Source organism: Xiphophorus hellerii, chromosome 18 (assembly GCF_003331165.1).
Source record: "Xiphophorus hellerii strain 12219 chromosome 18, Xiphophorus_hellerii-4.1, whole genome shotgun sequence".
Taxonomy (NCBI): domain Eukaryota; kingdom Metazoa; phylum Chordata; class Actinopteri; order Cyprinodontiformes; family Poeciliidae; genus Xiphophorus; species Xiphophorus hellerii.
This window is the reverse complement of record NC_045689.1, coordinates 21,964,732-21,991,612: the sequence shown is the minus strand read 5'-3', so window position 1 is coordinate 21,991,612 and position 26,881 is coordinate 21,964,732. Positions and strand designations below refer to the sequence as shown.

General features: G+C 40.2%; 1 protein-coding gene across 4 annotated transcripts in view; it reads left to right on the top strand.

The window, feature by feature from the left end:
• Positions 1–26,881, top strand: part of grik4 (glutamate receptor, ionotropic, kainate 4) — a 354,044-nt gene that overhangs the window by 313,758 nt on the left and 13,405 nt on the right. For all 4 annotated transcript variants that reach the window (XM_032545493.1, XM_032545492.1, XM_032545494.1 and 1 more), the window contains exons 13-16: positions 9,290–9,493; positions 13,001–13,114; positions 25,156–25,265; positions 26,324–26,497. In XM_032545493.1, coding sequence (XP_032401384.1) covers positions 9,290–9,493; positions 13,001–13,114; positions 25,156–25,265; positions 26,324–26,497 — 602 coding nt within the window. The remainder of the gene's footprint in view (positions 1–9,289; positions 9,494–13,000; positions 13,115–25,155; positions 25,266–26,323; positions 26,498–26,881) is intronic.

Below are 26,881 nucleotides of genomic sequence, written 5' to 3'. Positions count from 1 at the left end.
CAGGAATTTATTTTAATAAGCATATAAAAATATAGAAAGTTGTTTTCAAATGATTTTATTCATTAATGGAGAAAACTATTCATCTGGCCCTATGTGAAACAGTAATCCTCCCCCCAACACTTCTTTGAAATTGAACTCTGCTGTCAAAACATTTGGTTAATTAAATACTTGTTTAAGGTCACAAAAAAATTGTGATTACTGCTATACATTGTGTAATCAAGAAATCACATAAACAGACCCAGTCTGACAACACAAAGTACAAAAAGACCCGAATCTAAAGAAACTTGAGAACAGAATACTGTATTTTCCGAACTACAGAGCCCACCCCACTATAAGCTGCAAACACAAAGTAAAAAAACAACTGGAAACGTACATTTATAAGCCGCACCGGGCTATGGTATCTCCACCGCTCTCGGTTTTCCACAAGGACTTAATAAATCTGCTTTTAAGGACGCAGCACCTGCGACTCCAACGCCGAACCGTGGACTCGTTCACGCCGAGCGGCTGTTTCCCTCCTGTACTGTAGATCGATACTCCTCAACTTAAAGCGGCATCATATGAACTTCTTCGTGTTGATTCCATGATGAAGGGATGTGAGTTTGAAAACATTTCTCCGTCGAGCCTGCTGCTAGCGTCTGAAAATTAGCACTTTCTTCTTTTATTTCCAATTTGGCTTCCAATGATTCACTTCCTGCTGAAGAGCCTCCTGGCGGTAGAAGAACAATCCACAGAAAAGCCGCACCAGGCTATAAGCCGCATGGTTCAAAGTGTGGAAAAAAAGTAGCTGCTTATAGTCCGAAAAATACGGTAGCTACCTATCTATCAGTCTGGAAAACTATGGAAGAAAAAAACTTTTGTTAAGCTTTTAGACACCTGTGATTCTGGCATCCATTCTGCTTATGCCGATAAGCAGAATGGCACCGACTGTAGAAAACCTTCCTACCTTTCCAGCTGGTCGACTGAAATAACTAAAAGTGTGGTTTGACAACTCACCCAACTGGTGTCAAGACACTACAACATCTAAAGCACTGCCGGTCTCACTCCGTTCAGTTAAGGTCAGTCTTCATGATTCAGTAATAAGAAAAACATTACACCAAAACAACATCTATGAGAGACTTTCTGACCAAAACAAAACATAAAGGCCAGTCTGAATTTTTCCAAAACATCTTGAGAATTTTCTGAGAAAATGTTCTGTGGATAGAAAAGACAAACATGGAACATTTTAAAAGCTGTGTATCCTGATACATATAGAGTAAAACTAGCAGCATTTCAGGATAAGTGTATCATACCTATAGTTAAACATGGTGGTGGCGTGCCGCTTTGGAGCTGCTTTGCTCTTCAAGACCAGAACAACTTTATGTGATAGAAACAATTAATTCTGCTCTCTATCAAAAAACCCCAGAGGAGAATTTCCAACCATTATTTCATGACCTTAACCTCGGTTGTGTTTATTTTATGCAACAGAACAAGGGTGGCCAATTAAGTTGACAGGTTTGGGAATAAATAGTGTTTAGACCATGTGTCAAACTCAAGGCCCGGGGGCCAAACCTGGCTCGCCTTAGCTTTTTATGTGGCCCTTTAGACTCCAATTTACATCAGTTAGTCTGCATAATTCACACAAAGTCAACGGTTCCCAAAGTTTTTTCTGATTTTTACTGCAATGTTTTCTTAAAATTGGTCAAAAACATTGGGTTTAAGTGACTGCTGCCTCAGCCTTACCTGATGTAAAGTTATAGTCTGTGACTGATACGGCAATTGATTAAAAAGTCAAGTTTAACACCTTACATTAATAAAAAATTCCTTACAAATATTTTTAAATTAGCGTCAGAAAATTTGTGATTTTGATTTTTTTTAAAAACACACACATAAACATTAACAAATATTTTTGGATGGACTGATCAGTGTGAAAAGATGCTCAATATTATTTAATTTTAAGAAATTTTGTTTCATTGATTACTGAAACAAACAGCTGTTTATTGATATTTTAACTGTTTAGTGGGTTTTATCAATACATTTTGGCCCTTTAAAAACATTCAGATTTTTGCCAAACATGAAAATGAGTTTGATACACCTGATTAAGACGGTAGAGTTGGTTCAACTTAATAAACGAGGTAATTTATAAACTACATTTTCAAATTACTCAGATTATCCCTCAATGTTGTTCAATGATCTGAAGCATTCAAGTGTAAGAATAATAATTAAAAAAAAACAAGGAAACCTGTTAGAGAACAATAGTTTTTTAATTGCATGATGTTCTGATTGAAATGATATTAAATATCCAGCATGTCCCCAGAGAGAGGGAAACCTTTCACTGTGTCACTCTCGTCTAATGCAGGGTGACCCAATTCAGCTGGGTAGAGTTTGCACCCACTCAGCATCAATAAAAGTAATGCAGCACTATTTAAAATCTACTTTCTTGATTAACTTATTTAACAATAATAAATCCTCCATTCATAATTGATTGATCTTTTTTTTTCTAATTACAAGATGCTCTGAGGGTTTTTTCCTCCCCTTTAAAGAAATCGTTCAGTTTTTTTTTTTTTTTTGTCATTCGTGCCTTTTTTCATCACAGCTTCCAAACAGCTGTACGCGCGGGGATTTGTCAGTCACTCAGCTCCTCCTCCTTCTCGCTGATGAAACAGATAAGGCACAAAGTGGGTTGTAAGCAGAGGCAATTGTGCTAATGTGTTTTTCTGAGTGGCTCGCTTATCAGCGTCATTCCCGTGGCTTGGGGAGGGCATATTGGCACACTCTGCTGGTCCTTAATGGGATTCAGATGAAATGGCTTATTTTACAAGGGTGCCTGGTAAGACTGAGGATGTGTGTGTCTGTGTTTGGGTTAGGTCTGATTGCAGCTGAAACAATGTTTTCACTGTAGAAGGAGTTTATATAAAAAAAAGAAGAAGAAAAAGAATTGGATGAGCACAGAGCTTTGATTTCACTTTGGATATATTGAGTCCCTAGACCAAACTTGGGAAGCCACCACGGAGCAATTTTCAGTGCCTATCACAGCTCATTCATCATCGTCTGATTGCCATGTCACTGTTATCTTGCTTGTGGGCGGCAGACGGGCCTCAGCTGAAGGCCTCCATAAGAATTCCTTACCTGTAGCGCCGGCTCGGAGGGGAGATGTGTTCTCTGCAGTATTTATGAATCTGAGGCTTTGTGTGCCCTCCAGACACATCTGCCCGGCCTTTATGAGGCTAGTTTCCTTACACCCCTGGCATGGCTGTCACCTTTACTTTTCAATTTCACAAATAGCTTTAGGGGCGGAAACTGCCACAGAATTGATTATCACTTTATTGCAAGGCCACAAGCCATGTGTTTGTGAGCATTGATTGAGTTTGTGACAGGCATTGTTTAGATCTTTGCAAAAATGTCCTTACCAGGCCTGGTGGCGGTATTGATGCGAGTGACAGGGCTTATCTTTACCTCTGAGATTCTTTTGATTGTGTTGTTGAAATTGTGTGCAGTGGATGTGTTTTATTCTTGTCCTGTGAACAGCGATGCTTCAATAAGAATAATTAATTTTAACATTTTTGAAAGTTTTAGCAAGCAAATGATTTAATGGTATTAGGAGGTATAAGGTCCTTGTATGTAATCAGACCTCTAATAGTAAAGTAATATTCCGTTCAAACAGATACATGCAGCTTGAGCTTTTTCAAATTTTTTATGTTACAACCACTAACATGAATTACATTTATTGTGATTTGTGTGACAGACCAAGAGAAATTAGTACAGAATTGGGGAAAAAAAGGAAGAAATACATGCTTTTCATTTCTTAACATTTGCTAGGAAAAACGTAGCAGTTACAGGTAGAAAAAGCTTTTTACATGTAGAGGTTTATAGTTTTCCTCGTTCTTCTTTGGAAAACGGCTCAAGCTGGGTCAATTAACAGGGCAGTATTATGTAAAATCTATTTCTTTTTTAGTTTCACATTGTGTCATGTTTTTCCCTCATCAAAAACATACCTGGAGACTTGCCTTGATTTTTTTAATGCCGATCCTTTAATCTCCCGTGGCAACCATTGCACTGTCCAAAATGCTTGGTCTGCCGTCTTCAGCTGAGTTTTTGGCCCACAGAGTGCCCTTTTCGCGCAACTCCCCCACTCAGCTCATGACTGTATGTTTATGTTTATCCTAAGTCTTTGCAGCTTTTATTAGGACCTAGCTCCAATTATATTTGTGTCAATTTTGACCAACTTCTCCCGTCCAGTTTAAGAAAAGCATTTACATAACATAATGCTGCTATCATCATATTTCACCTGTTGGTTCAGGATGATGTGCAGTGTTATGATTATGACAAGCTAAATATATCAGGACTTGAACAAAGGCCAGAGTAGAGCATAACTGAACTTATGAGATCTTATGAGCTGTATACTTAGACTAAACTGACTAAAAGTGAACTCTGTATGCTAATTAACTGGGATTCTTTTTAGATATAAGAGGTTACAGTGATAATCAGATATCCCCGAAGGGAATTTAGAAATTTTGAAAAAACAAAACCTGATCATTTTTCCAATTCTTCACAATTATACTTTACTTTTACATCATCTAATATCTCAGACAAATACTTGAAAGTTTATGGCTGCACTCAAGGTGGAAAAGTTCAAGAAACAGAAGTATTTTTGAAATGAACTTTTTGCTGTTACTCACTTTAAATCTAAATCCCACCAGGGTTTCACCTTGGCAGACGTGTTTTTGATTCCAGCCATTATTTAAAATTCCCACCGCCTCAAAATCTAAAACTCAATTCAATCACTTTGTTCTTAATACTTGAAACGTGCTCCGAGTCGCACCTGTACGAGTCATTTTCTGCTGTTTTTTTGTTTTGTTTTATCAACCACATTGCCCTCTGATATTCTCCCTTAGCTTCCCACAGACTCCCTTTGGGTCGCCAAGCGCTTTCTTATCCAGTCACAAATGCAACGGTAAAAATTGAGCAGTGTACACAGCACTGACTGATAAAAGCAGACAAGGAGGCTGATTTTCTGGCACACAGGCTCAGAGGCACTGAGGCATATGCTTATGTATTTGCACATGCAGACAAGCTCTGCTACTGTTCTCTTTGGGTTTTTTTAAGCATTCATTTATCTCAATCTTTTCTGCAAAAGCCTTATTTGAGGTTCACCATTCCTATGCCCCAGCCAATTTCCTATTGGCCTGTCATTTTAAGGGAATACTATTAGATCAAATTTGCCTTCTGTTCAAACACAGCTACAAATTAATATCCCAGATGGCATCTTGTTGCACCCTGGAGGGCTTGTTTTAGGGAAAAGAAGACTTCGGGGGGGGGAAATTAAGAAAGGGCTGCGCGGAGGTTTTAAGATGAGGAACTCTATTGTGGGTGTGAAGTGTAATGTGAAGAACATCCTCCGGTGCACTTTACGACTCCATGAACGTGTGTACTTGCCTGTGTACATCTGAAAATGTTCCTCGTCTGCTAAAGTTATCTGTATGGAACCAGACTCCTTTCGGCCTGGGAATAAGTAGCTAGGAAAGCCTGAGAAACTGTTTTAAAAGTTTGCATTGCTTTATAGATTCAAACCAATGTTTTTTTTTCTTCTTTACATTTGGCTGTGGTGTGTTAAAGAAAGTAGAAGGAATTTCCTTATGGTCTCCTCTTCACAGAAAGAACAATCTTCAGTCCCCTGTGTAAACGTTTCACATAAGAAGAAATTATTTTTGTTATATTCTAAACTTAAGCGACCCTTTGACTAAGAAATAGTTTTATGACAACTTTATTTCAGTATTTAAAGAAAGTTTTAAGATCAACTTTTAAAACCTCTGGGTTAGTTTGGTCCATACAACTTTTAATGGCAATTTTTACCAACGCTCTTAAAGACAGAGGATGAACTTGAAACAAAGATTAAAAGAAAAAAAAAATCACTAACAAAATCTATTGGCATCAATGGAAATGAAAACACAAAGGTTTTAAGACCGCTCTGTTACTGTCTAGGTTTTGCTTTACTGAATGTTTCCAGAGTTTATTTTTATTCGGCGTGTCTAACCAGGAATAGAAAGATAAGAGATACAAATGGTAATATTTCCTCCCATTTTCACCTAAACACACACAAACACAGACACTGCTCCATTGTTAAGGAGCTGCAAAGTCAAGATGTCTGTTTTTCATGTTCAAACTGATGCTACTGAAAGTCTGTGCAGTGTTTGAAATCCAGCATGAAGGATAAACTAATGAAATGCAAAGTTGTATTCTAAAAGACATCATTAATGTAGCATGAAAATAGGATTTACTTTTTTATTTCTAAAATGTAGACACATTTCTGGAAATATTTTTTCTGCAGTCCCCAACTTCACCAGCAGATACTCTGATATACTTATATATATTGTATATACCATAAAAATGTGTGTATTATTTAGTGTACACAGACTTTGGGCTATAATCTTGATTGAAGCTCTACCAAGAAATGCTCTGTCATCAACTCTGTAAAAGATCATGTGTGGGTGCAACACATAAAACTGAAAGCAAAATGCTTTTACTGAATCTTTACCAGTTGTATTTTTTATTTCCCCTGTTTGTGTGATTTGTTTCTCAATCCTTGCTGGTTGTGGCAAACATAAATTTAGGAAACAGCAACACCAACAGTTATGTCAAGAAAGTTTCAGCAAAATCCAAACTTCAGAAAATGTTGCCTTCGTAAACAGTTCAGCGTTTTGCGACAAAGTCAGTCGTTCATTTAGATTATGAATTCCAATCAAATACTGCATGTTATTGATTGGATTATCATATCTTGTTGAAAATGATGAATTTGCAAGATATTCAGAATTTATTGCTATATCAAATTCAGCATTGAAGATCATTAATATACCGTATTTTTCGGACTATAAGCCGCTACCTTTCTCCCACGCTTTGAACCTTGCGGCTTGTATCCCGGTGCGGCTTTTCTGTGGATTTTTCTTCAACCACCAGGGGGCTCTTTGGCAGGAAGTGAATCATTGGAAGTCAAAATTGGAAATAAAAGAAGAAAGTGCTGATTTTCATTTAGAACAAGCACATGCTAGCAGCAGGCACGACGGAGAAATGTTTTCAAACTCATACCCCCTCATCAAGGGCGCACCTTAATATAAGCCGCACCCACAAAGTTTTAAAAAAACAAACAAAAAAACTGTAAACATAAATATATAAACCGCACCGGGGTATCAGCTGCTGGTATCTGCGCTGCTCTCAGTTTTCCACAAGGACTGTGAGGGACCAGACTCAAACGAGGACAAAAAATTGTTCAAAGTAGCAAAAATTCAATTTAATTATTCCAAAATAGCAAACAAAACATAAAGATTTAATGCAAAAATAAGTCAAAGAATAAATAACAATTTTGGGCCCAATTTAACTGAGGTCAACTGAATTCTAACTGAACACAAACAAAACTGACCTGCCAACAAAGAACAAAAGGCTGCTAGGGGTGGAGTAACCTAAATCTACCACATGAGGGAGGCACGACATAACAAAAGAACAAATAAACACAAAATTAACTAAAGCATTCTATGAAATAAATAAAGCAAAACTAACTCTTACTTAGCAGAAACAATAAGTGAATATTTAAGTGACAAAATTAACTAAATAAAAACAACTTGAAACAAGTCTTCCCCCTTCAGTCTTTCAAAAACAAATGGTATGCTCCAGGTTTCCTCCTCCAGCTGGTTTGTGTCAGCAGCACCTCAAACAAAAGACAAGTGTAAATAAACCATTCAGACAGACATTAAATAAAGTGTGCACCCATTAGAAAATATATGTCTAAATGAAATAACTAACTTAAACGTATAAACTGTAATGTAATATAAAGAAAAAATACTAACACGATGTGGTGGTGGGAGGAGCATCCACCACAAGGACGCAGCATCACATAAACTTCTTCGTGTTGTTTCCTATAGTCCAGAAAATACGGTTGTTAAATTAATCGCTGGATTTCACCAGATTTTCCCTCTGCAATTTTTGTTACACATATTTACTACGGTGCCAAAAAATGTAGATGGTGCTGTACATCTACAGAGACGGTAGTGTGTCTCCCAAGTAAGCTTTTTGAGCCTGCCTTGACGAGCTGAATCGACATGCACATATGCTTTATGCGGTGTAATGCAGACAGAGCCCATTAGCATTTGCTTTATCCTTGTGGTTATCACATCGCTGCAGTTTCTGTTGTCCACCGATGCAGGGAAAACGAGGCAGAGCCGATCAATCCACGATGTCAAAGCGATGCTCTCTGCTGCCTTTAAAAGTGGAACCAAGCAGTTAACTTTGACGAGAACAAGACCGCTCACAAGTAAAAGTCGTGCCACCTGAGGGGCATCAAGTTTTTGCAAAATAAATAAAACTGTTTTTATAGATTGAACCTTGAGGCAAATCGATCATGTACCCCACATGTAAGCATTTACAGCTTTTGCAATGGCAAAACAATTTCACTTTTATTCTGGCCCTCAAACTTCAGCACCACATTATTAGTGGTTATGTTGTTCCCTCCTGAATGCAGCCACAGTCCACTTTTTGGGCTCACACACATGGCTTTATGGCTGCAATCAGTTTTTTAAAAAAACAAAACTTTCTGAATGTTATTGAATTTTCTCACTGGAAAACAAAGTCATTGTGTTAATACATCTGAAGTTTGCTCGTTAGTTTTAAGATTTTGTTTTTTTAGTAAGTCTTGTTGATGACAGATGAGCTGAACAGATGAGTCAATTGAAATGATAGCTCAACAGCAAATATCTTTTCTTTTATCGTGACATAGTAAATCCAAACCACAGCAGCTCGACAACTGCATTATTTGATAAATAACGCACTAAAGTGGCCTCTAAAATACACCGTGGGATTGCTCTTTAAATCTTTTTCCAACATCAACTATCTCACAAAACAAGACATAAATAAGCTGGCAGTCGAACACAGACTTGGATCTCCAAAAGGCAGGTTGTAAATAGGTGTGTGTGTGCGTCTGTGTGATCAGATGGAAGAAATGCTTTTGTTTCTTATCCAGCTTTTTGCTGGTTACCGCAGATTAAGGCTCTCACGCCGGTGTTCCTGTTTTGGTACCTGGCTCTGCTTCAAATCCAAAAATCTCGGTTTTCATTGCAGGCGGTAAACCCCATGTGAACCACGACCTCCAGAGAGAAGTAAAATCTTCTGAGGAGTTCTGGATCTGAAACGCAATCAGATAAAATATTAAAGATACACATGGCATGATTTTATTTTTTTTCCTAAATTTGAAAAACTGTTAAAGTTGAAGATGTTTTTCATCATCTCCAACATCAATAATAATGCTATGCAAACTGTGCTTTTGCAGGAGAATCCATACGTAATGCTACGGCCAAACCACCAAGAACTGGAGGGGAATGACCGCTACGAAGGCTTCTGCGTGGACATGCTGAAGGAGCTGGCAGACATCCTCAAGTTTAAGTATCGCATCCGGCTGGTCGGGGACGGCGTCTACGGCGTTCCTGGAGCCAATGGAACGTGGACTGGAATGGTTGGAGAGCTCATCTCCAGGGTATGTACAGTACCTGGTAGCTTTACTCATTATGAATAACATTTCTTCTGCTATCTGCACATCTCTGCTGCTGCACAGTTTTATTGTCACTCATTGTTTATGCTGTGTTATCTTTTAATGCTCAAATGCCCACACTTGCACATTTTTTTAATCTACTCAGTTTCATATTCCTTAGGAACTTGTCCCTATTGTACAGTATGTTGTTCTTTATTCTGTTTTTATATACTGCATATTCACATCTTTGTAGGAATTGACTTTCTTTTGCTGCTGCTGCACAAATATTTCCTCATTGTGGGACAATAAAAGGATATTTCTATTTCTGTAAGTAAAAAAAAATGCTAAAGTTGCCTTTATTTATTTATTCATTTTTATTTTTTTCAGATTTGTTTCGGGTGGTTATTTTTGCACTAAATCGGATTTCTTAACTAAGTTTTTCCCCCCTCACTAAATTAATATGCAACTACCACAATAAATTAAGTTTCATTTATTGTATTATTAAGTTTCAAGTGTTAATTTAAATGATTTATTTAATTTTGTTTACACATCTTTTTGAGAGGTGCCCAAAAAGATGGCTGCCATGGTTAAAATGCAAACGCATAGCGACTTTCATGTGGCCTGCATCTGAGACGCATGATAAATTATCAAGTGTATTCGGTGATAAATGCACATCAACAACTTGAATAATTCCCACTGATACTGACACACACACACAGACGGACAAATTAAATTGGACTGCTCTACTTTCGTTTAGTTCACAGTGACTAAATTTCCTTTACTTCACATAGCATGTTTTGTTGTTTTTTTTCACTGAGCAGTTGGCCTTTTCAGCTTAAGTATTGTATTTTTCAAAAACGGTCGCAGCTCGTTGGTGGCTCGTTTTGTGTCAGCTCCTTTCCATAAGCTGTCTGGACTGACCTGAACAAATGCCGCCTCTCATCCTTCCTCCTTCCCTCCCTCAATGAATCAGTCTGCACTGTTGCTGTAAAACCTCGCAGTGAGGTCCTGCGTTCTTACGGCTATGTTGTGTCTGCTAACAGCCAGATAAGGGAGGGGATGAGATGGAGAGGAGGAGATGTGAAGCAGGCGAGTAAAAAAATTTTTAAAAAGTGAGAAAGAAGGCAGGGGTGGGGCAGAGGAGGAGGAAATGATGTAGTGTATGAGTGAGTCTACTCAAAGAGGTGATCTGTCTTAATTCTGTGGGCTAATGGAGGGCAAAGCCATTAAGAATGTAAAGCAAGATGTGCCTTCCTGTGTTATAGTCAGAACCCGTACCCACTGAAAGCTGTTCCAGGGAAGCCGACCTTCACTGGTTAGCTTAAGTCAACACGTGTCTTTCGAAGGCAGCCTAAGACCCAGAGCTGCAGAAATTAAAAAGGGCATGCTTGAGAGGAATTTGTCATGGGACAGAGGTTCATCTGGAGGAATGGGGAGGGGCGGGACACAGGGAGAAGAAAGGCTTCATCTTGTATGGTTGGAGGCTATATGAGAGAAAGACGTAAAAGCAAAAAGATGTGGGACCAGCTTCGCCTGCGAGTTTAAAAGATAAGTTGAGAAGATACAGTATGAAATACACGCTCAGCATCAGGGAAGGAAGGGAGAGAAGCCTGAGGATATTCTGGACAACAGATTCCCATGTCCCTGGCTGTAACGTTCTGACTGAATAATATTTCACCCAGCGAGGATGATTACTTTGACTGGTGTTAGCCTGTGTGCTAGCCCAGAAGAAGGCCTGGGGAGTCCAAGCGCAGTGTATTCTGCTTTGTTAGAAAAACCTGCAGTTAAAAAAACAAAGGAGGGAATCCACAAAGCTGTTCAAGTCACTGTGTATTTGCTTGTGCTATTCAATTTATATCACAAAGCAGATTATTCTAAATAGCTGTAAAAACACACATCAAGATCCAAGCAATCCCATTTTTTATTCAGGTCACAGTTGTCCCCTGGTGACCCACAATTACAGAAGTGATTAAACAGAGTGGAAGGAATATTTTCTCACTAAGAGCTCCAAGTTTCCACCTGCACTCTTCAAAACTGTAATGACATCTGACTTTATCAGAGAGTAATTATATTGTGTTATAAAAAAGTAACAAGAAGGCAATGCTTCTCATTTTTGACCAGGAAACGAGGAGGCAGGGGAGCTCAATGTTTTTCATATGCAAAAAAAACAAACATGTTTTTATGAAAGTTGCCTACTGCAGCTTTAATGAATGTATTTGTGTTTGCATGTATTGCATGCAAATAGCAGTGGCAAAACAGCTGGAAAGAAAGGAGCAAATGTGCGCTACTTGTTTGCATACATTTAGCTCTTACAAAAAGTTTAATTTGTCCAAGGTCAGATTCAAATCCTTTTGTCTTCTTAACTGGATTATATTATGAATGACTGTAGCTAGACACAGAGACCAGGGTGCTTAACAGCAGACATTAGATTGTGTGATAGCAGAAGCTGCATTAGGAGACAGTCAAAGGAATCTTATTGCCTTTCATTAATATTTCATTGGATGTTAAAGCTGCTGTTTGCTTTTCAAAGACGTTTCTTTGTTAAATTTGCCTGGATAGCCGCTCCCTACATGTGCCTTCCTTTCGGTGCTGAAAGCAGTGCTTTCAAACAGCAGAGAGGGGAAAATAGGACAGCTGATGACAGAGGGTCAAAGCCTCTGGCTAGGGATTGGGCTTCAGGAGACGCTGTGGGCCTCAGTGTTCAGTGTGGGCGGCTCTGAGTCCAGGAGACGTAAAAACAAGAATAATGGAGCGTTTTTAGCTAAGGTACGACTTCGCTCCTCGACGTGGCATTTCAAACTTGTTCCAAGGGTTTCTTTGACTATTACAATTCACTCTTACATCAAATCTAAATCCAATTCCGTGTATGTCAGATTCTGTTAAAAAGAGAAAGTGTTCCTGCTGCAGTGCTCCCCTCCGCTTGCTCTCGTCCTGCTATTCTCCTCCATCTCCCCAATCCTCTTAGTCCTCCTGCTGCAGACAAAGAGCAATGCTTTACTGCTTTCGCTCTTTGCTCCACAGGGAGATGAAAAATCCCTTGCAGTTGCACTTTGCTGGCCTGTATTATTAGTAGAAAGCTTTCCAGTATTCAGCTGCACTGAGCATTTCTACGTATGTGTGCGTGTGTAGATGTGTGTGTTTATTTCGTGCAGTGTGTTTTGCCAGCCGTTGCTTTGTCAAGTGATTTGTCTTGACAGTGCTCCTTTGGCCAGCCACAATGGTTACCCTGAGCTCTCTGGTGCCCTCCATGCTCACAACGACTGACACACACTCACACACGCACTCACAAGGCCAATGTTGGATTATCCTCAACACAGATAGTGCTGTTGGTGGACAAAGGGTCTAAAGGATACAAAAGAGTATTATGGGGGTTTTGGCTACCATTAGTCGTATTCTTTAGTCATCCTCGTCGTCTTTTAAAACAGTTTAGTCGCAGAAGGATGTCATTTCTCAGAACTGGATTACACGTGTGTCTGGGTTTGTTTTTATGACGTGATCTGACTCTCCTTTCAGAAAGCTGACCTGGCAGTGGCCGGACTCACCATCACAGCGGAGCGCGAGAAGGTGATTGACTTCTCCAAGCCTTTCATGACCCTGGGCATCAGCATCATGTACCGTGTCCACCTGGTGAGTTACCCCCCACCACACACACACGCACGCCCACACACACGGCAGGCTGTCAGCCATGTGTAATAGCTGTAAAAGACCCACTCAATTCTCTTTTTCTCAAGTGTCTCTTTTTGCCAGTCTAAATCCTGAAGTAATTTCTGCTGCTTGGAGACCTCGTGGCATTTCTCACCTCTCAGGTGACGCTTTTTTCTCTTCCTGTTTTACTCCATCTGCTGGATCTATTCCTTTCTCGCTTGTTCTTCGCAATATCAACCTGTCAACAATAACCAGCTACCGTCCCTTCTTGTGTGTTCTCATGTTTCCTCCTTCTGCCTCTTTTGTCCGCCCGCTCTGCCAGCACCAGATGGTGTGGTTTGTAGTGTGAACTTCTTAATGAATGTAGCAGTTTCACTGTTGCTTTCTGCTTGCTCTCTGATTATGGTTCAGCCATCTTATTCACACGAGCGCTGGCCTGCGCACGCACAAAGAGGAGCGAAACAGCAGCAGCAGAGCAGGTGGAATCGAGCCAGCGTTTCCAGAAACTGTGGCCCATTAATCACCGGTCCTCCACCAAAACACAAGGTGACACCAAAGGGCCCAGAGGCCCCGGCCAGAATCTGCTCCGAGATGTTCAGCCACGTGCGCAAGCTAGCGGCGCGGTGCGGTGCTATCCCGGAGGGGCATTTAGTCGTGTTTCTTCGATCCTGCATCTCCACCTCCTGCGCGTCCTCATTCATCCCTCTCCTTCCTGCAGCCTGTTCACTTCTCGAGTACCTGAAAGAGTCAGGCGCGATCCAACAGCTGGGGGGAATCGATCAATGCTTTGCAGCAGGTTGCGGCCTTAAATGGGCAGTGGGGCAGTGTGTGACCTTAGAGGGGGAAAGCCGGCAGGTGGGTGACATCGAGAGGATACGACGTGGAGCCGCTGTTGCCGCAGGGCCCCCGGCGCACAGAGTCATAGAGTGAAACTAGCGCAGACTTGACCCATTTTCTGAGTAAAACGGTCAGTGAAAGAGAAGTGGAGATAACAGCGTTTGAAAAGGTTAAGAGAATAGAGCGGGATGAGAGGTGATAAAGACCCTCATCCCTCTACCTTTGACTCTCTCTGTTTGCATCGTTTGTTTCCCTGTTCTCTCTTTACGTTCTGGTTGCCCCTGGGCATTTCTAGATCTGATTCCCAGCAGTCTCTTGCCATGCTCTGAAATCCGATATTTGAATTTCTGTGACTGCACTTATTTAGTTCTAATCCACTGGCTATTGATCCGCAGCTCGGTGCTTTCTGCAGAGGCGGTCTGCCGCTTATTTCAAACTTTAAATGAAAATTTCAGTGTGATCAATAGGAAGGGTGAATGGGATGAATTGAAAGTGCTGGCTACCTATTAATTACCATTTAATCTCAATTTCTCGTCCTTGTCAGTGTGTTTGCCTTTCTGTCTCCTGTTTCTGTCACCTGCACATGCTGTTTCTCCACTTTATTTCTATTATTGAACATCTGTGTTTTTTCCAGTATAGATTTTTGATGGTAAAGAAACAGCATTTATGCTATGCCAACAACAGATCCTAGAAAGAAGCACAAAATTAAATACGACCGGCTTGTTAGAAATCTGGCACTATAAAACCAACCATTGCCTTATACACTCAAAAAAGATCTCATTAAATGAACTCAATTACACTTTAGGTAATTGTTTTCCACACACTGCAGAGCAAAGTTTAGGAATGTGTTTATGTAAATTTTTGACCATTCTTCCACAGGAGGAATTTAAGGTCAGACACTATTAGATGAAAAGGTTTGCCTCACTTTGCTCTAATTCGTCTTAAAAGTGTTCCTTTATGCAGCTTGTTTTTTGCACTGGTGGATAGTCATGTCTGAACAAGATGAGACCATCCCCAAACGATATCCACAAAGTTGGAGACTTGAAATTCTCCAAAATAATCTCAGCAAACTGAAGGATGAAGAGTTTCTTTCACTGGAACTAAGGAGTCCAGAGCCTGATCTACGTACTATAAAATGTTATTCTTAAAACAAGACAGACAGGCAGTTCTCCAGGGAACTGTCTAACCCAAACTCATCCATTGAATTGTCAGACAGAGAGGAGTGATTCATCACTCCAGAAAACATGTCTCCACCACTCTACAGCGCAGCAGCAGTAGCAGCAGCAGCATGCTTTACACCACCACTGGATTCGTTGCATTGAGCTTGGTGATGTAGGTCTTGAATGTAGCTGCACAGCTACTTAACCCCACTATCTTGAACCTCTCTATGCACTGTCATCAGCTCTGTTGAATGTGAGAAGATCTCTAGCTACTGAAAAGTTGCCTCTTAGCACAAAGAGCCTCAAAATCTTCTGGCCCCATTCAGTGTTTTTCCTTCATCCTACCACCTGTCATTTCAAATCCTTTCCATTTTTATTCTAACACCACTAACTAATATTTATTAGAGATGAAATTTCAAGACTGGGGTTATTGAACATGATGCATCCTACCACAGATCAATGCTGAACTTCACTGAGCTCCTGAGAGTGACCCAGTGTCACGTTAAGGTGATGCATTTCACCCACCTGTAGATGATAAAGTGGTCAGAAAACCTGAAAATGAACCAATAATACTTGCAATATAGTTTTTTTCTGGTGGTTAAGTTATTGCACTCTCATTTAAGAAGCTGATATGTGATCAGTTTAGCTCTGATCACATACCAGCTCACAGATGTGATGTGGCACAAAGAACTATAACATCTCAGCATACCAAACTTTTTAAGGGATGTAAAGGAGGAAAATAAATATAAAGCAGATGTATTATATATACCGAACTAAAACGATGTCGATCAAGTACATTTTATTGCAGATAATGATAAGTTGAGATGGTAAAAAGTTAGAAAAGAATAAATATTATGCCTTTTTTGTAAATGCATATTAGGATAATATTAGCACCAAACATATTATATTAGAGAATATTTAGTGATTACTGTGCTGTTAAAATATGTTGTTTGATTTGGCTCAGCTTAAACTTGAGTGTGAATTTAGCAATGCCACGTTACAAAACCTGCTAGGGTCTTTATTCACCAGAGGAGATACTCCTGCCTTGTTTACTCTGGAGGGTTGCAACTCTGCACTATATATGTAAAAAAAACATTGAATATATTTCTGAAATTCTGCTTCTTGTCTGCAGCAGGAAGAGCACAACCTCTTTCTGTTTTCTAGCTGTCCTCCCCGGCAATTTTGCAGCAGCCTGAGCGATGTCAGTGAGTGCCATATACTATGGAGGTGCCTGTCATGTGATGTGATACATCACATAATATGGAGCCTGTAACGTACGTGTGACTGCAGGACTGAAATTTGCATTGGATTTATAGGCTCAGACATCACCTGAGGCCTTTTAGAACCGTCATGAAAAAATAAAGCTTTAATAAAATCTCTTACATTAACATCTATAAAACAAATAACTTGGATCCAAAGATGTCAGCAAAGAAAAGACTTGAAGTAAGTGAGCAAAAAAAGGAGAGAGCGTGGTGGTTAACTAGACTTTAACTGGAGTTAATTGAGGATGTAGAGTATGAAACCTGCATGTGATTCAGCAGCATAACCTTTATTTACTGCATAAATTACAAACGCATTACAAAGACACAAATTTCTATGTATTTCATTGGAATTTTATGTATAGACCAACAAAACGTGGTGCGCAGCGGTGAAGTGGCAAGTGAAAGCATACATGGCTTTCTGTATTTTAGGAAAATTTTTGTGGCATTCTTTTGTAGGTGGCATCAAGTGTTTTTATGTGTTTCTGCTAGCTTTGGTCTACAGATTCTCCCACTTCTGCTGTGAATTTCTGCAGCTTCCCCAAAGTTAGTTGATGTTCTAGTCATTGCTTTCCTTGCCCAGACTTTCCAGTGTAGACCGACAACTGTATTCTACACCTATATTTAATGTCTTTCCTGCCTTGTTCAAGCTGTTCAATGTTTTCTAACAAACCTCTGGGTCCTTCTCAGGAAAGCTGAACTTTTACTGATACTAAGAATAAAATGCACACAAATGGACTCTACCGATTTGTTCTGGAGGCAATTGACTGAATTGGTGCCACCTTATAAGAAACGGAATAAAAATTTCTATAAGCAGGTGTGCTGTGGCGGCACAGGGATTGAGCACAGCCCGCATGGGGGAGGCCTTGGTCCTCCGCGGCTGTCGCAGGTTCAATTCCCGGTCTGGTGACCTTTGCCACATGTCTTCCATCTCTCTCTCATTATCCTACTTTCCTGTCATAGCACTTTCAAATAAAAGCCACTAGAGCCAAAAATAAAAATATTTCTACAAGCAAAATTGTTTGAAAAACTAATATTCTTTTACACGCCAATCTGTGTTGATCTATGACACACATTCTCTGCAAAACACATGAAATTTGAGCTTTTAATGTGAAAACATTTTTTGCAACGCCTGTAGGCACACAAGGTCACATAGATTTGCGCTTTTGTATAAACCAGCCTGACAGGAAGCCGACCTACCTGGTGAGCTCGGGAGGCAGCAGGACGCCGCTGTGAAAGTGACCCCGTTTGACCTCTGCCAAATCAGGTCCTCTCCAGAGATTGCCCCTGTGGCCGTTTCATCAGGCGTAACATCTGACAGCATCTGCTTGGACACAATTAGCAATGTGCACATCATCAAAGAGCCCCGAGTGAAAGACACAAGGCAGGGAGGCTCGGGGAGGGAAAGCAAGGAAGACAACATAAAAGGGAATGAGGAAGAAACGGGAGGAAAGAGAGGCAGGAGCTGAGCAGAGAGAGGACAAAGAAATCAGAGCAGAGAGACGAGCAGGTGAGTGTGAGGTAAAATGACAAAAGGAAGTTTCTTTCATTGAGTCAGTATTCAGGAGATGAACCCCTCTGTTGCCTCGGGGGTGATGGTGTGGTATGAATACGAAAAGGCCGGATGACTCGGTGAAAACCTCGACTGGATAACCTCACCAGCATCTTCAGTCGCCTTCCTGGCATGTAGGCACCTCCCCCGGGGCGAACACAGAGAGGAGGAGTACGGGTGATGGGAAGGTGCGAGAGAACAAGGGCAGTAAAAGTTAAACGTCCAACTCGCTAATTTGTGTGCCAAGAGAAAAACAAGAGTACGCTTACCGTTGAAGGCATCAGTTTTTATCTTATTTGTTTTGATTTCCTCATGAAAGCAGGTCGTAAAGGATTTTGTTTTTCTCTCTGCATCTTTGCACACCCTTTGATTTGCCTCATATCCTCTTATCGTCTTAAGGGAGGGATGAACGCCCGTAAAATGATTTTTACGGGCGTAAAATGATTCACTGCCTTAATAAAAATAGTTTATACATGGCAGCAAATGTTTATGTGTAAGAAGACGGGGCAACGTCTTGCTTTACTGAACCCTTATAAAATCACATTTGGTTCGTTCTGAGTCTGATTCATGCTCCGAAGCAGCTATTCCTGTCAATACCACAGCCTCCTGCCTCTTTGGAGTGTTTATCTCCCCTTGAACCGTTACTACCTCACGGCTTGCGGTTGCCGTGTTTTGCCCGTCAGCAGTCAACCACCTGCTGCCTCTGTGCAGGGGGAGCAGAGGTGCTCGTCCGAGAACGTACTGAAACTGCCGTGCCGAAGCTGACTGACAGCAAAGACAGCTGCTGACAAGATTTAAAAGACACACACACGTACACACCTACTGACAATCTGTTACACACTAACCTTATAAAATGAAGATATTATTCTCCTTCCATACATCTCTAAGAACAGAGTTTAAAGAGCAAAATCCCAGACCATCTGGAGGTGCCTTTGTATCTTTAACCTCCCTCACCCTGTGAGATCTTGCATTAGCACAGGTTGTACTTGTGAGGCAAAAGGTAGACAACACAATTTTTCAGGCGGTGAAGTGCTGCTGAACTGGGCTGCTGAAACAGATGAAGTAGTTGAGCTCCGCTTTGGATTGAAGCTGATTTAAGCAACCTGAAAAAATCATTTCTGCGAGATTCTTATCATCTAACAACTGGTGGACAATTTGGCAAAAATGCTATAGATTTTTTTTTTTTACAGTAAAATAATAAATTATATCAGATTTTCTTTAAAGTGGTTTTCAAGTATTTGTACAACTTCAAAAGTTTTTTTACCTCAATTTTTCCCACCCTAACCTTATCACATTCTCACTGACATTGCAAACCATTGTTTGGAATGCAGTATTTGTTAGCTAATATATCTTCCAAGAATAACGAGTTAACACTTTGGTAATAAGATATTCTGCCTGATACAGGTTGTGGTTGGCAAAAGGCAACTTTTACAGGCGTCTCTATATTTGATTTAGGTTTGTAGGAGCCTCTCTGCAACTAAAGTAAAGGTTGCAGTAGTTCTCAGGAACTGAAGATGTTTCTTTAGGGTTCTGTTTGAAGGCAAACCTGTACCTCAGTTTTAAGTTTTATGCAGCCTCTAAAATTAATGGTAACACAATAAGAGTCCTCTTTGGATCCACTTTAATATCAATCAATCAATCAATCATGTTTATTTGGATAGCACGTTTCATCACCAAGGCAGTTCAAAGTTCTTTACATCATAAAAGTGCAAAAATAAAAAGTCAGAACATGCAGTGACTCTGAAGAAATTTGGATGGCTTGTTTTGCATCATTATTTTATTTCAGTGTGAAATGAATAAATGATTTTTTACTTTGATTTTACTCAGAATTTGAGTCTTTTAAAAAAATAACTATTTAGATATGAACTGCTGTGCATGCAGAGGGTTTAAAGGTGGATCTTTAGCAGGTTGTTTCTTCACTGTGAACATCAGAGCAAAAGACAAACACTTCACTGTTGTAAAGACACAACAGCTGAATTTCAACCGCCAATTAGTTAACTCCACAAAATACTCCATTTCATGTTTTATTTGAATAATTTCATGCTTCCACCTGTCTTTCATACAACTTGAAAACCACATATCCCTACTTACAGCTGACATCAAATCACAAACATATTCCAGTCTTTAAAAATCTACTGTTTGAGATTTCCATTTGTTCAGAGTTCGTCCAAGTGCCTCTGATATTAATCGGTGAGTCTTCTGATGTTTTGCAGCTGAAATTGCAACAAAACAGATGAGATTTGTTTCTTTCTAAATTCCCGTCAGTCTCTCCAGCTCTCCTTCTTTTATCGATTTTAGTCTGAACTAAATTTGACCACTCTGCTTCAAAATGTCCTGCTGCCTTCTTGAACCAATCACTATCCTCATGCCTCTGCTGTTTGGTGCTGAGTGCAGAGTTATTTTATCAGAACTGGAGGGGAGAGAAAAAAAAATAGTCGGAAGAGCACAAAGAGCGAACCAAAACTATAAAAGTACAAAGTTTCTTTCTCTGCTCCTAGTTTGCTTAAATGTTCGCAAAATGGCATATTTAAAGGAAAAAATGTCTCCTGTGGAAAAAACTCATGACATGCTTTTGAAAAGAGGAACATTTTATGCAGTTTCCACAGAGTGCTCATTAGTGCGTCTGCTTCAGCCTCACTATGGACGATCCCATTCAGCCCTGGAAAAGCACAACTTTGTTTGAGTCCTAAAGCAAACACTTTAGCGCACAAAAATCTCGAGATTTCCCGAGCAGCACGATCTCCAGCTGTTTTCCCTTTGGTCCTTGTAATCTCTTTCTCTTTCCCGCCTGTCCTCTCTCTCCGGCACCCTCTCTCTGCCATCTGTTAGCACGGGAGTCCCTCACCTCCTCGGCTCTGTTTTAGCGTAATAACAGCACCTTGGTGGGAACTTAAGACGCGGGCACGCAGAGGCCAGCAGTTCACAAAGCGCTTCTTCAGCATGCACCAAACCGAACGAGCAAGCAGGAAGACTCTCGTCAGCACAACCTCTGGTGCCAACTGAAGGCGACTTGGCAGCATTTCTCTCCTTCAGCAGCACTCTACCTTCAAGAAGGCCATTGTGTGCTTCAGCACTCTGCTCGTCTATTTCCAGACCTATCATCATTATCGTCACAAGCAATTACCCCTTGCAGATAGAACGGTGCGCATTATGACTGGCAGACTGATTTGAATCTTGTTCAAAGTGTTAGTGAATCTCACTCTTTGCCCCTGATTTCCGTAACCAGGCTTAAACACAAGTGATTACGGTTGCATTAATGAGTTTTTCCATCTCTTCATGTGTCTTTTAGCATAACAAACGCCCGACGAAATAATTCCCCCTCTCTTTGCCTCAAATTTGATTTTGAAGGGCCTCAGAAATCTATCAATATTTTGTTCCAGCTTGCGGGAGGTCTCGTAGGAACACTTAATTGAGTATATTTCCATAAAAGTGATTTAGGCTTGTTCACGTGGGCTCCAGAGTGTTTCTGAAATGGAAAATAAGCAGTTTCTACATGACGTGTTATGCCTTTGTCTTCTAATAGCGCCCAGGCAGTCAAGTTTCTTGATCACCTTCGCTCTCTCAGCGCCCTCCCTGCCCCGACAGCCACCTCCATTTCCTGGTCGTTAGCAGATGGTGGATTGTGCGACTGTGTGTAAACGGCTAATGTTCTCTTAGTGAATTTGCAGGAGAGAAATGCAGTATGAGTGTTCACAAACTCATATGAATATGCACGCAGACCCGTTCTGATGCCGGTTCATCTGTAATTGGTTTCATTTAGAGGACAAAAGCTGCTGGCGATGGATAATGAAACATTAGAAATTAGCCCCTGGCTTCCCACTGGTCCACTGACTGCCGACCTTATTTTAGCTACTTTATATCCCGCTAACCAATCCAAACAGATATATAGCAGCCCTGTAGCTGCTTCGGCACTGCTAGCCTTATTGCTCGAGCCAAAGCTATTAATCTTCTTCCCTTTTTTCCCTCTGAGCGTGGCTACTGTTCACCCCAGTCCTGCTGGAAGTCAAGTATAGGTCATGGAAATGAATTTATGTTTAATGCAGCCATAATGGTTCAGTTGATTATCTGAGCCCTCTCCCTGTAAAGCATTTTGCCTTCTAGGAAGACCAAGTACTGCCTGTTGTCTGTACTTCATTTAATATTTCTGACCTCCGCTTGGTTTTTATGGTTGGACTTTATACTGTATCATGTAGCTTCGATGTAAGGCAAACTGCAACAAATGCATAACTTACAAACAACAGTTTATGTTTGTGTCTCTTTTTGTTCAAGTAGTCAGTAATTACGAAGAGGTTAAAAAGAAATCACGGATTTCATCATTTCTGATGAATATAGATTTGAAAAAAACGGCGAGCATTTGATTTCTATCAAGTCAATACCTGAGCCACATTTTGAGTATGTGTGTGCTGTCTTCGCACATCTTGCTCATTTTTCTTTTCAGTGGTCCCACAGCATGACGCCACCATCTCTCTGTCTTACAGTGCTCCTGCACATACTATGTTTTGCTTGCCAAAAAATTCAATTTTTTGTCTCTTCCACATGCTTGCACTGTCCTCTACATGACTTACTGCAGTTTTTCGACACAGCTCCTCATGCCTTCCCCTCAGCAATGATTTTCTTCTTTCCTCTCTTAAAGTTTCAGAGCATGTTTATTTTATAATATCACCTTTTTTCATATAGGTAAATCTCACTGAGACATGGTGTCTCATTTTCTAGAGTGATCTGTTTTTAATATACATATAAAACCTTAGTCATCCATGACTAATACTCATCCTGCTTGCAAATTATCCTCACTGAGCTGTGGATCTGTTCAGCTCCTATAGCTACCCTGGGCCTCCTGTCTGCTTCTCTGAATGATGCGTATTTGCAGTTGTGCCATAATCTTCCTGTTAACAAATGATGGTCTGAACAATGTCCCAAGAATTGTCCAAAACTATTGTCTTATGTCTTAACTTTGTTTTAAGGCAAACTGTCCCTGACCTGGTGTGTTTCTGGTCTTCATAAAGTAGCTTAGCTGATCTTACCTCATAAATATTTGAGGGCTTTATAGAACAGCCGTATGCAGGCTCCGTTAACTAATTAAGCAACTTTTGAGGGCTAGTTGGGTCCACTGGATCTTACTTGAGGTTTTCCGAGACAAGGGAGCTGAATACAAATGGAAGCCACATTCTTTCAGCTTTTTATTGGTACATGTTGAAAATCAATGCATTTTTCTGCCATTTGCAAATTTTCCACTGCTTTGTTTTGGTCTTTCACATTAAACTTTAATAAAATACATAGATGTCTGTGGCTCTAACATGAGGTATACATATTTTTGCAAGGCAAAAGTGTTTTTTAGCAGCAGATTCTGGGAGGCAAAGCCTCTTATCTCTGTTGGTGTATCACTTTACAGCTCTGTGCCACTCTGTTGACATTTCATGGGAGGCTGAGTTTGTGCTTTCATACAGCATTGATCTGAGTGTTTACATGCAAATGAGATACACATAATTACAGTGTTATCTGTTTAGGACAGGAAAATCTGTGCTTATCGCATCGAAATCACTTTATTTACGGTAGGAGTCACCTTTTTCTGCCTTATCCAAAGTAAAGCAGGGAGCAGCTAATGTTAGTTATGCAAACTAAACTGGCCTCAAGCGAGGGAGTCGGCACTCTTCTGGTTCATTTTCAAGAGATACTTGAAAATGCCAATTAGTTCACTTTTTTGCTCCATCTGCACTGTTTTAGTATTTATACTCGTTTTGAATGTTTTGACATTTTTTTCATGTTGCTGCCACAAACTTTATTGTGCTTTTGGGATTTTATTGGATAGCTCAAGAGAGAATAGTACAGTTTTCAAGTGTGATTACAATAACATGAATTTAAAAGTTTTTTTGTTAACAGTCCTGTGAATTTATGTTCATCCTTGTAATACGGAGAATCACCTTTTGTTGCACAATGATGTCAGTAACTGTACAGTAACCACTGACGTGGTCCGGACGTGGTCCGACGTCAATAACGCGTTACTTTGTACTTTGTAAGCTGCTTTGGGCTCTTTTATTTTTTTTAGTCGCTTGCAAATGTAATGAGTGGCGGGTTGCGCCTTTTTGGGCTCGTTTTTGAACGTGAAGTTACTTACTCATTTGGGCTTGGAAATAAGCAGAGACTCATAATAAATCCCAGAATTTGTCCGTCATTAAGGTAGTTTTAGTCAGGCTCTCCCTGCCCATCATTTCCCGGATGATCCGTCCCGCTGTGTCTTTGTTAATGTCAAGTTAAAATATTACCTCTGAATGACGTCGAGCTTCGCGTTGCGCTCTGAAAACTGCAAACATCGAGACTAATTTGAACAGCGCAATAAACGTGAAAACAGCCATGAATGAATGTGTCCGTAGTTGCCAATAATTATATTAATTATTAATATTAAGATAAGTGTCACAAATCTGTGCAGCCATCTGAGTTGTGGAGCTGCAGGAGGAGCTCTGTGCGCTGCGCTCTGACACCAGACGCAGGGCCGTAACGCAGAACCTGGAGGGTTAAAATCCTTCTTAAGAGTTTTCCAGACAACAGTGGACCACACATATTAGTTTTCTTTGTTTGTACTGTTGTAACCATTAAACAATCTCCTCTTCAGTTCAACCTTATAAGTGGAGACACATTGTTGATATTACCATTATAAAATAGCTTACAGTTAAGTATTGGCAAAGATCAATGTAATTTTCACAGCGTTGTTGTTAGCAGCTGCTGAAAGTAACTAAAAAAGTTACTTTTAATGTAACTTAGTTACTTTCCAAATCAAGTAGTCAGTAATCTAACTAAGTTACCTTTTCAAGGAGTAATCAGTAATCCGATTAAAGTTACTTTTTCAAAGTAACTGTGCCATCACTGTTGTTGCATTTACAGCTGCAAGTCTTTCACGGTGTGTGTCAGTGAGCTTTGCACAGCTTTGCCATTTCTTCTTTGCAAAACAAGTTAAACTCAAACCAATTTATTGAAGGTCATGAATCTGCCTAAAAACTCTAACTACTGGATTTTACATCTGGACATTGACTGGGCCATTCAGAGATATTTGTTGTTAAATCTGAGGAGTTAGAGTACTATTGCAATGCTCTGTAAGCACAAGATGGGATCCTACTTTATATTTAAATATATAAAGAAAGTTGTCATTGGATTTGAGGAAGCTTCAAGTCTTTTTTTGTCATTCATGTAATCAGTAACTTATTTGTGTTTGTTGTGTTTCAGGGACGTCGGCCGGGCTACTTCTCCTTCCTGGATCCCTTCTCCCCTGGAGTCTGGCTCTTCATGCTTCTGGCCTATTTGGCCGTCAGCTGCGTCCTCTTTCTAGTGGCCAGGTAAGGGTAAGCTTGATCTTTACAGAGGAGGATGAGAGAAAAGTATGAGAGGAGAACAAAGAGTTGACTACAGAGATTAAAAACCAAAAGAAGAAGAGTTGTTTGGGGACACACAGAACAGGAAACAGGTGTCTGTTCCCTCACTTCTTTAAAGTTTTTGTGGTTGATCTGCAACACCACAGGGAAAGGAAACGCTCTGCTCTAAGCGACGGGTCGTTAGAACCACACTGCCACCTGCTGGCCAGGGAGAGTACGGGTAGATCTGCTGCTGAAGTGTTACGATGAGATTAGATTGAACCTTACAAATTTCTTGGGAATTCGGTTTCCAGCAGCAGTAGCCAAACAGAAAGTTCATCAATAAATATAAAAAGAGGCTAATTGGGGTTTTTTATAAATCTAAAAGGAAATGACTATAAGAGAATACAAACATAGCAACAGCATCTTAATGATAATGGTACCTTGATATAGCTCAAACATGTTAAATGGATATATGTATATTATTGTACCATTATTGTTAGATCTAGTAACAAAAGAAGTGTAAATTATCTTTGGATAACAAGCTGCAGGATAAGTCTAAGTGATCCCAGATCAGCTGTCTCATAAAACCTTTAGAGAGCTCTCGGTTAATGATATGCAGCAAGAATTATAAAATAACCTCAGAGGTCTTCCATATAGCTTCCTAATTTAGTTGTTTTGGAGACAAATCACACAGTAGTTCAAATTTGAGCAAGATATCTGCAAATAATCTAATCTCTCAGTGTTGCACACAACCGATTTTTCATGTGCGTCCCACGTTGCTTTGTGTATTCAAAATTCACAGCCGATTTCCCTGTGATTAAAGCGAGCTGCACTGTGGGGATTGAAAAGAAAGCTGTTTGTCTCTCTGGAGAGCCAAGGTGACTTTGTGCTCACTTCGTTGTTGCAATCTCTTTGCTCCTTGTCATTTGCTCCTCTTTATGTCTCAATATCTGTGTAGCGCCTGGGTTTATTCACTCTGATTCATTCCTCCAGACTCTGACTGTTTATATAACCTCCACCTTCTCCTTTTTCCCCTGAAGACTGACGCCGTACGAATGGTACAACCCCCACCCCTGTCTGAAGGGACGCTGCAACTTGTTGATCAACCAGTACTCACTCGGCAACAGCTTCTGGTTCCCTGTTGGAGGATTCATGCAGCAGGGATCCACCATTGCTCCCAGAGCATTGTCAACACGTTGCGTCAGCGGAGTGTGGTTAGTACTGGCAATTTTTTCCAGCTTTCAAATCTACAAATGTAACGCACATTCAGCTCTGCTCTGACCTACTTTTGCTGCAACATGAATTGCATTTCATCTTTTGTCTGTCCTTGCCACCACTTCAAGAATTGTTGTAGTTCTACGTTTTTTAAAATGCAATCATGTCTTCAAAAATGCTTTACCATCACCTGATTATTTTTTTATGATGGCCGTAATACTGAAACAGAACTTAAGACCTGAACTGAAGTGTTCAGAAAAAACCAGAGGATCAAATAAATGCCCCCTGTGTCTTATTCCATTAAGATTCCATTAACATGATCTTGTTTTTACAGATACATCATCACCACAAACCTCATGATTTTGGGGGGATTTTTGTTGTAA